Genomic DNA, 11,218 nt, shown 5'->3' with positions numbered 1-11,218 from the left:
GTGAACATTTCATGTGGTCGTGTCTTTTTTAGCAAAATCATTGAGAGTATTATTTTGTCTTTCATCTATCCACCGAGGCCCAAATATGGCCACTACGCCAGTAAAACGCAATGTTAATAAACCGGTAGCCAACGGAACAGACACCGTATCGATTGTATCGAAAGCATTTACACAGGATGCCGAGTGGACGGACAAGGTTTGTGAAACTTGAAATTCGTGCTGTTTGGCTTGGTCATGCCGCAATTCACGACACATTAAAACTAGTACAGGGAAACTTCCTATTTGCTTCTTTACTTGTCCGAATAATGATACCCGATAAGCAACCTGTTACAATTAAGTTGTTACTGGCCTAATCATGTTAACCATTATCGGTTTTATCACTAGCTGTTTAGCACATTTTCGCTTGCTCAGGTCCTGGAGATGCAGTGTAGGCCATCGTGTTAAACGTTGAGCGAGGCAGAGCTCCAGATCAGCTCCGTATCTGCGTAAAATACGCATCAGAAATGCAGTAATATGCAGGAAAAGAAAATCCAAGCGTATCAAATACGCAACAAACATTACAGATACGCTACAAAAATAAAACTTGTGCGTATCCCCAAAATATTGTGAAGTAACCTGCGTATTCGATTAGCAGATCAGCAACTTATTTTGAAATTATAAACAGGCATTCCGTCATCCTTGCCAAACTCCACGATAATAGTTACATCATGATCATTTGCCATCACACTTTCTTGTGGAAGTATCGTGGTACTTTTGAGTCCTATAAAGCTCTTGAACCCACACGACACCAGTTTGCAGGGACTAGATGAATAGTGTTTTTAAATATTTAACTTAAATATCCACATGTGTAAAAACTAGTGGGTAACAGAAATTTGAATACCAAGATAGAATTACTGATACCCAATGATTTTAAAATGCATGGGTAAAATACCCACAACACCAAAAGCTTATCTGGAGCTCTGGTGAGGTGCACTTATTTTGCCCTTTGGTTGATTTCGTAGCAGTTTAAATCAGGGAGTGGGATAGCCAAGTGGTTAAAGCATTCGCTCATCACGACGGAAACTCGGGTTCGATTCTCCTCATGGGTACAATGTGTGAAGCCCATTTCTGGTGCCCTGGTATTGCTGGAATATTGTTGAACCATACCCACTCTCTCACCAAAGTTTAGAATGTGATAGTAACTACTATGCATTTAATGCATAGTACATTATATATCTTGAGTACTGTAGCCTGTTATTCATGATATTACAGGTCTGTAATTGAATAATAAGCATGACATTCTGAAAACACAATATTCATTTTGCTATTGGACATTGTAAAAGCAGATATCCTTTTGGAACTTTACGAGCTTAGTCGCAAAGGTCGATTTCTGTCGTATGAAATCACTGTGTCAGTATGTGCTTACAACATGTACAATAACATGATGATGCTTGCATGCTTCTTTCAGGACGAGTTTCTCGACGTGGTCTACTGGTTGCGACAGATCCTCGGTGTTGTTATCGGATTGATCTGGGGCCTGATTCCTCTCAAGGGTCTAGTCGGTCTTGGACTGTAAGTCTTCTTATACAGTTGTACACTGGCTCAGCATTACCCTTCACATGCATTAAGATGTTAAGGTGTTGTTTAGAAAGTTTGCCCTCTTCATTTTAAATGAGATTGACAGTAGTTAGTATCCATTCCAATTTCTGAATCCCCGGGTTTGTTTCATAAATCATGCAAATTGTTCTTCTCTGTTGACAGCTTTTTCATCATCAACGTGGCCATCGTCTACATCTACTACAACAGCTTCCAGAGGGTGGATGAAGAGGAGTATGGAGGAGCATCAGAGATTTTAAAAGAAGGATTAATGACATCATTTTCTTCATTTTTGGTAAATATTTATTATTTCATGTCTTTGAAATATTGTTTGTTTGATGTTTAATGCTGAACTCAATCATATTACAGCTATATGACATTGGTCTCTTAGTTAAAGAGTCCAGTCTTGCTTGACAACGGTATAAGGATCTATACCGAAACGTCGCCTTTTTACAGTATTAAAGAAGTTGTTATCCATAAAAATTGTGTCCATCTTTTCATCCGTCAACTTCTAAGTAATGCCTATCAAACAATTTGGTCTCTTAGTTAAAGAGTTTTGCACAGAAAAGATACTGATTATATTACCAGCAATGATCCACGCCATCAAGGTACAATGACATGCAATCAACCAATCACTGAGTTCAACCACTGAATCTATTGTCACCCTGTATGATCATCATAGGTTGCTGGGGACCAATTTTAACCCTGAATCCCCTGGGAGTGAAATGTTATGTATTTATGCTGATGACAAAAGGATACTGACCAGAGTTGGTTGCCTGCCTGATACATGTAGTCAAGTGGCATCCTAATTCGTTGTGCAGAGTTGGATCCCTTGCCATGCAAGGATCTGCTGGTCATGGGTACAAATTCTCTGTGATTATGATATTTTTCAGCTACGAGGTTAACATCTATAGCCTATGTCACTTTGGGTTTACCTTCAATATTGATTGACATTGTGTGATGTAAGTCATTGAGACCCAGGGTAGAATAGGTCTTCAGCAACCCATGCTTGCCGTAAAAGCCAACTATGCCTGTCGTAAGAGGCAACTATAACAGGATCAGGTGGTCAGGCTCGCTAACTTGGTTGATGCATTTCATCATATCCCAATTGTGTGGATCGATGCTTATGATGTCTATCACTGGATTGTCTGGTCCAGACTCTATTTCTTACAGATCACTGTCATATAGCTGTAATATTGCGGTATTATTGTTAATCAACAAACAAACAAATATAAGTCATTGATCATTATCTACAGTTAGTCTCGTTAATCCAACACTCGTCAATCCGACAATCGGCTTTTTCTGACACAAATGATGGGAACAGATTAAATCAGTGCTATTTAAATCGTTAATCCAACAGCCTAGCACTCCGACTCCGACACACTTAATTTTTAATCAGTCATGTTAATCCGTCACAGTGATCCGCGTACACTGTGGTCATCTGCCCGCGAGTACACAGCCCCGTGTTTTGATGCGAGACAAGTCGGCGAGTATCTGTATATTTCAATGGCTGCAGAAATAAACTTGCTTAACGATAAACAGTTACTGCTTTACATAAACAAAACAGGATTAATCACATGCCTAGATTACCTCAATCTCATTAAAATCGAATACAAGTTCTCGCTCCCGAAAGACCTTTCGCAAACTTTGAACGACCAATGAAACTACTATCAGGAAGTCAACATTAGCCACTATGAAAGCAGCTTTCTTAAGTATTGCAGCACTAGTTTCAAATTGCCGACTTCCATTCTAGACTATGCCTTAAAAAGTATTTTGAATCAGTCATACAGTCCATAACAGTAGTTTTGTGTTAAACTTTAGAGGTTTCTTGATTAGAAAACATATTCCGCTAACAATGTAACACAAGAATATGAATATTTCCTTTTTTCATTTTTTATTGCAACATATTTGAATCGCGGTTAAACAAAGAGACTTCTGATCATCTTAAGATCACCTCATGGTACTACTTAGTTTCCCTGTTTGGGTTGGTCTAGCAATGTGATCTGTAGCAGTGAATAAAGGTGTCATCATTTCCATCTTTCAGTATTTTTATGCTGTGTGTTGCAGGTATCATGGATCATCCTGTATTCTTCCCTCCACACGGACTCCTAGCACCCACCAAACCCGGCTTCATACCATCCTACAACACAGCCAGGCCACATCTACCACACCACACTGATGCTTCTCATTTCATCATACAAGGTGTAAATTTTTGTGGAATATAAACAGAATCTGTACATTTGGAAAACTGTCAGCTCATTAACGTTTATACTGACACGGTTGGATGTCCACAAAGATTGATTTAGAAGTACATTCACAAGGGTTGAAGGTTGTATGATTGACTGAAATATTGATAGTAAGTTTTGTACAAGGGTACTACAGTTCGTGAGGGAGTGGTACCCTTGCTCCTGTCTCTCATCAGTTAGTGTTGACATTTGCAGGAAACAGAGGATGTTGGCTGTGAATATTTATTTGCAGAGTTGTGCAATATCAGGTTTTACCATAACTTAAGCCTTGTGTCAGCATCCCTCTTCGTAACCAGACCAAAATATGACCATTTTACCAAAAAAGAGAGATTTTGAAAAATTAAATGTCATGCTTTGACACGGAGCCATCATTCTGATTACGGTTTCCTTCATTCCATGGAACACAGAATCCCTTTTTACTTTCTGATAGCAAAATGGAATTTTTTGGTTATTTTCATCAGAACTTTGGATTTCTGTTGTGACAGTAATGAAGTACTCCAGTACATATCGTGTGATAGCACCGATGTATCGTTTCAGTCCTGAATCTGTTCCTATGATTTTGCTCTAGTTAGAGTAGCAAATGATCTACAAAAGGTTGATTTCCTCCTGATCTGAAGACACAGTTTAGAAACCAGCATATAATACAAGCAGGGGCTGTTTGATAGATGTTTACTAAGGGACATCATCGAACTCCTGGGTTCACTTACTCTGTCTTCAGGTGGCGGAGTTGCCTTGTGGTTGAAGCAATCACTCATCACCCTGAAGGCCCATGTACAATTCCCCACATGGGTACAGTGTGTGAAGCCCACTTCTGGTGTTCCCTGTCGTTGCTCAAAGTGGTGTGAAACAATACTCACTCTTATTCCCTTCACAGCCACCTGGCATATAAGGCTATACGCTGTAACCTTTGGAAAATAGTCTCACCTCATTTAGATAATCGCAATGAATTTAATTGTAAACTTTTGAAACAATCAGAACTCTCCTTTTATAATGTGTCATGGATGTCAAAATAACTTAAATCTAACATCTACTATCTCTAGCAATCCAATGAAACTTATAACTGTTGTTCTTCTCCGCTTTTCACAGTGTCACTTCTGAATACTTAGTATCAGGAAAGAACAAAACACTGCCTTTCAAAGGTTGAGCAGTGTAATTTGAATATATCTGCACTAACAAATCTGCATATAAACTGTTGCACTATTGATTGGCCTGTGGAAGAGTTCCTTCTCCTTCCCGATCATTGTCATGGAGTGCTGTGAAAAGTTTGATTGGTTGACTCCTTAAATAAAGAAATACAATCCACATGGCCTGTGGAAGAGTTCCTTCCCTTTGCCATTCATTTTCAAGGCTTGCCATGAAAAGGTTGATTGGTTTACTGTTTGCCAAAAGACATGGTTGTATTTAATATGTAACTAACTTGTCTCATCCCAGGGGTGGGTGTGAAGTGAATAGTGAACAGCAGAGTTTGGAGAATGAACACATTCTAACACACATGTAGCAGCCTAGATTGGTGCCAGAAAGACTTACTTTTGAATTATGACCTGGTTACTTATACTGGATATCTAACAGGAGGCCTGCACAGTGTTCAGCTTACAGGATGTTTTATCATTATCAGTTTTCCAATGTGATTTTATGTTCCAGCAGGACTATAAATTGTCCTTTCTGAATGTTGATGATCAGTCTGTCGGAGCTGTGCATGTCATGGCATCTATCTGTAAAGATGATACTGATAAAATAACAACTTATTTTTTTTGGAGGGGGTGGGGGTGGGGTGGGTGGGGGGTAACTAAAACGTACTTTAGTCTGTGCAGAGTTGCATCCCTTAGATGTGCCAGGGTCCTATGATCATTTTTTCAAAGTCCAGTTTCACCCTGATTATGATCCTTGGTTGGTTAGCACCATGCCTATAGGTTTCGCCAAAATGTTCAATTGCTAAGAACTGCATCACTTCCTCCTCTGTCAAACTGACACTCCTTGATATAACTAGAAAACTGTTCGAAGCAGAGACATGCCTGTCTCACTCACTTCTCACTAGTGTATGTTTGGATGGGCGTCCCAGTGGTGTAAGTAATCGCAACTCTTTGTGCAGAGTTGCCTCCCTTTACTGGCAGGATCTACAGATGATCCTGAAAATGATCTGGTATGTCTGCACCATAACCATATATTTGGTTTCACCGAGGTGGTAGGTGCCCAGAACCTGCCTCACTGTGTTTTCTCCACTATTAAGTCGTCGTGCAGCGAAATAACGGAAATACTGTTAGCAGCTGTGTCAAACTTCAGATCTCCCTCCCTGTTCCTCTCAAATCCCTTCAAGATACTTGTATATGTTTACTCGATATTCAACATTTCCTTGATGTGGCTGATGGTAAAGTCTCGGACACAAACATGCATAATTCTTGCAGTAAAGAAAAGTGAAAGTAGGATGAACAAATGCAAAGATACCAGTCAACATATCAGGATTATTAAGCCCTTTGTACAACTCATTAATAGGGCTGAACTGAAACCCGTTTCTTTTCTATATGTCTTTTTTGGCACCGAATACTACCGGTACTGGTATATACAGTCAAACACTGTTGTGTCAAACTTGAAGAGGCCTAAGTAAATACTTTGAGAAGTAAACACAACCGAAAATAATGAATAAAGAAGGAATATGCAGGCTTTTAGTTTGAGACAATCATAAGTGCGACACACAACAGTGTTTGACTATACTTAAATGATCAATATCAGTTATTATCCTAACTTTGGTAAGACTCATAGTTTCATGTTTTGCCAGTTTTGTCACCTCAATTTTGCTTAGGTTTAAAGGTACAGCCTGTGCACTGTTGAACAATGTTTCCAAAAATAGTTGCTTTTAAGTAGTTTTTGTGAATTTTTGTGAAAGTATAATAAGTCATCTCACAACTACACTCAAACATGCACTTTAAAAGTTAATTTTTGCATTTATTTATTTTGATTTTGATAACCCCTGTCCCTACTTCTTGTTGTGATGATCAAGACAAGTCTGTAAAACATTATAAATTGGTCTTGGTTAAGTCAGTTGTGATGACTCCATACACTGTTCTGTCTGTCATGTTGTGCTCTGTGTAACTTGCTGTCTATATCTTGACCACACCATGTCTGTTTTTCTTGTTAAGTCTGTGCCATCACTGACCAGGGGTCATCAATGGTCATTTCAGAATGGTCAACTTTATCCATCAACCCAAAGTTAACGTAAAATAAGCAAAATAAGTTTTGTTCTTCTGTGTTTGCCTTTTAATTTAGAGGTAGTCATCAAGCAAACATACATGTCACTGCTAAATCCCAAGACAAGGTTTACATCATCCTTTTGTTTAGCATCGCAATGGCTTCCAGCCTTTAGGTTGTTGTCTCACATGTTCTGAAACATTATATGCTACTCTAAAAAGTTAAGGACAATCCGATTCTTTTGCATTACTGTAGTTAAGCTGTTATGTCACGACATTAACTATGCCATGACAGATTAACTATAGAAGTGACGGGCTTTTTACTTCTTTTGAGTCTTATATAACACTAGTGTTGTATGCAAAGAGGGAATTCCATAGTGAAATATTGGGTCACATGTTACTTTAGGTAATGCAGCCTAAGGGTATCGCTTGATGGCTTCCTTTAAACCAGTCAACTGTGGTTCCACAGTATTGGAAAGCAATACAATGTTTTTTGTATCCGCCTCTACACTCAATATCTTAGAATGTAAAATAGATCAGTTTGTTTCCAGTGGTATGTGGTGTTTTGGAGGAAAATTATTGTTAATTTCTTGTTGTCAGACCTTATGAAACTGCCTTAAGCAGCCAGATGCATCATCTTCCGACTGATATTGTATCATCACATAAATATATTCATGTGTATATGTATTTTAATAAACCCAGATTATCATATTAAATCCTGTATTTTTGTGGTTGAAGGGAGACAACTCCTTCGTGCGTTATCGTTACTTCACCTTCAGTGAATAGTTGCATCTATACATGCAGTAGGTACGAAAATAAATTAATTAGATTTTATTTATTAGAACATGGAATATTTCTTGGTTCTTGGGTTCTTCGAATATGAGAATTGTAATACTAGTACCTTAGGAAAGAAAATGTTGGGTTTCATTTAATGAACCATCATGTCATTTAACTAATATCACAGTGGAGGCCGCCTCCATGATGTATCTTCCCGAGGCAAGAGAGTTAACTGACTAATAAAGTCCAGTTTCCACCCTTGCCGAACTAGGCTGGTATTATGGAGTTACATTGTGGCTGGACCTAGAGTCTATGCATAAGTCTAATCAAAATCGCGCACCGAAATCGAAATCCGGTTCGTAAACTGTCGTGCAGATGTCGATCGATTGCAGGATTTGCAAAGCATGTGAACCACCAACTCGTTGCCAACAAATATTTTCCAAATCTTTTCATGGTTTTAATCAAGGTGCTCACGTGATTTGATGCATTTCGCGATGTAAGACCCGTTTAATCACAATATAGATCTTGATTATCGACCAGATCGTCCTGATTGGGCGCCACCATTTTGTGTGAAGCAAACGCAAGTGATACGAGAGGTGGAATCTGATTGGTCCATAGGAGAGGCTTAGAAGGGACATAACTGGTAATAGCCAGTGGTGGCGCTACGATCGAGCCCAGTAATTCCAGCCTAGTTCGGCAAGGGTGGAAACTGGACTTTTATAGTCAGTTAATTCTCTTGCCTCGGGAAGATGCCATGATGTAGAGGATACAACGTCTACCTGGAGACCGGAAAGTCGGTGATTCGATCCCGGTCGTATCATACCAAAAGATGTTAAAGATTATTAATGGTATTATGACATTAGGGTGTAAAACAAGGACTGGTCGGGTCGGAGTCGGTATAAAGTATCTGAATGGGATATCCGTGTCGAACTGCGGCGTGATATCTCAGTGGACCAGCAATATAAAATAGGCACAAGACACACGCATATACACGTCGCTAAATGAGTGCAATAATTTTAAACACGTTAAATCCAATTTCACCTCACCTCTCACACTGGACATTTCTTTTATGAAGAAAACCACTGGCAATGCAAATTATTCAGCTTCATGGACGGTGGCCTCGTGGTTAAAGCGTTGTGTCACCGAACATATGACTTTCGATAAGAGTAGCTTGAAACCTGACTATTCAGCTTTAAATCTGTTTGAAAACAGACAAGATTTGTGTTATATGTCAGTCCTGTCCAACCAGATCTCAATATCTGCAAAAGGATAAATAATTCTGTATAATGAGGAGTAGCCTTCGTCTCCATGGAGTATTTGTGAATTTTTGGGGACAATCAAATACCAGTATAAGAGTGTAAACGATCTACGGGCCGAATCTGTTCTTACTGAACGGATATGGTACGTGGCTGATATAAAATGTCACGCATTTCAAGTAATCGAAACCATTTCTTAGACCCTGGCATTTTACTTTCATAGGAGGAATGTACTAATGGCTTGGTGCATGCCCACTTTCAGTCTAAATGTGGATGCTGTTATTAGTGCCTTGTGTCAACTTAACTTCGTCGCTGTGTTATTAGGGAACATTCTACACGTTAGATGATATCTGCTACTCAAAAGCAGTTAAAGAACACCCGACTCCTGTATATTACTATCGTTAATCTGTCATGCCGTGGCAGATTAACTATAGTAATATAAAAGAATCCTTTTGATAATTACGTTCTCGCCGCCAAAAGAAACTCGAACACCTTACATGTCGGTTAATATATGAGGACTTACACATATTCAAGAGATATTAGATTGTTTCGATGCACTAACGAACATACTGGTATGTTGGGTGAACCGATGCTCATGAACGCATCGACGTGAAGATTCCGGGGTAGAATAGGTCTTCAGCTACCCATGTTTGTCGTAAAAGGTGACTATGCTTGTGGTAAAAGGCGACTAACGGGATCGGGTGGTCAGGCCCGCTGACTTGGTTGATGGATGAAATCGATCCCAATTGCGTGGATCGATGCTCATGATTTTAATCACTGGATTGTCTGGTCCAGACTCGATTTTTTACAGACCGCCGTCATATAGCTGGAATATTGCTGAATGCGGCGTAAAACAACAAACCAAACAACCAATCATGTACGCATCACATGTAGACCCATGACTCGAGATGCACCATTTGTTTCGTGCAGGATTAGCGTGTAAAGTTTGGAAATCACGTGCAGCATCCTCTGAAAAGAATAGAGACACGTCGTGGTAACACTTGACTGATTGTCAGTTTTGTCATTAATTGGCACACATTATAAACATCTCTTTTCAACGTAAATGCGTCTCTAGACCCGTGAAGATCCGGGGTAGAATAGGTCTTCAGCAACCCATGCTTGTCGTAAAAGGCGACTGTGCTTGTCTTTAGAGGCGACAAACGGGATCTGGTGGTCAATCTCGCTGACGTGGTTGATGCTTGTCATCGTATCCCAATTGCGTGGACCCAGACTCGATTATTACATACCGCCGTCATATAGCTGGAATATTGCTGAGTGCGGCGTTAAACAACAAACAAACAAACAAACTATATGTTTCTATGTTTCGCGTTTTTTTTTGTGGCGGTGAGTATACATAATAAAAATTCAGTTAGGGACAAAATGGAATTTGAATGCCTTCAAACAAGTTACTCGAACTGCCACCTGCCCCGAGCTCAGTCCCCATGTGGAACTATTTTATCAAACATTTGTTGAGGGTAGTCAGTCGCTTCACCTCCCTGGAGAAACTGGAGGAATGGTTGGATCGCGCTGTCAGACTGGGTCACTTGGTAGATTTCGTGTCTTCGTTTCCAACGACGTCGGACGTTGCTCGTTATATCGATCACTGGTTTGTCTGGTCCAGACTCGATTATTCACAGGCCACCGTCATATAGATGGTATATTGCTGAGTGCGGATCTAAGATGACCTGCATTTCATATAAGCTATTTTAATGCTGTTAGCAAGTACAATGGTTATCGTTCTCCTGGTCTAGCTGCCCGCCTTCATGGTCTAGTGGGTAGAGCGTCTGTCCCGAGAGCGGATGGTCCGTGGTTCGAGCCCGGCCGCGTCATATATATACCAAAAGAAGTTAAAAGATGGTAGTGCTTGTTACCCTGCCTTGTGTCTCGGCAATAAGGGGATAAATCCCCGGTCGTGTCATATCAAAAGACGTTAAAGATTATTAATAGTATTTTAAAGACATTAAGGGTATAAAACAAGGACTGGTCGGTTCGGAGTCAGTATATATACTGTGTCTGAGCTGGGTATTCATGTTAAACTGCGGCATGATATCTCAGTGTGCTAGTAGTATAAAACGGGCATAATTCAAGACTAATACAAACACACACGCACATCACCATATAAGTGCAATAATCTTGAACGCGACGTTCAACTCCATTTCAACTAACCCTACCCGATCTAGTT

General features: G+C 39.8%; 1 protein-coding gene across 1 annotated transcript; it reads left to right on the top strand.

Moving 5' to 3' along the window:
* On the top strand, nucleotides 1–4,992 carry LOC139454314 (GEL complex subunit OPTI-like). The gene is made up of 4 exons (XM_071235942.1): nucleotides 1–196; nucleotides 1,448–1,551; nucleotides 1,741–1,870; nucleotides 3,643–4,992. The coding sequence occupies exons 1-4, from the start codon at nucleotides 86–88 to the stop codon at nucleotides 3,685–3,687; spliced, it is 390 nt and encodes a 129-aa protein (XP_071092043.1). The 5' UTR covers nucleotides 1–85; the 3' UTR covers nucleotides 3,688–4,992.
* Nucleotides 4,993–11,218: the final 6,226 nt, after the last annotated feature.

Source organism: Haliotis cracherodii, unplaced genomic scaffold, assembly GCF_022045235.1.
Source record: "Haliotis cracherodii isolate W230 unplaced genomic scaffold, xgHalCrac1.p SCAF_10, whole genome shotgun sequence".
In the NCBI taxonomy this organism is placed as follows: domain Eukaryota; kingdom Metazoa; phylum Mollusca; class Gastropoda; order Lepetellida; family Haliotidae; genus Haliotis; species Haliotis cracherodii.
The sequence above is the reverse complement of the archived record's forward strand: the minus strand, read 5'-3'. Positions and strand labels throughout refer to the sequence as shown.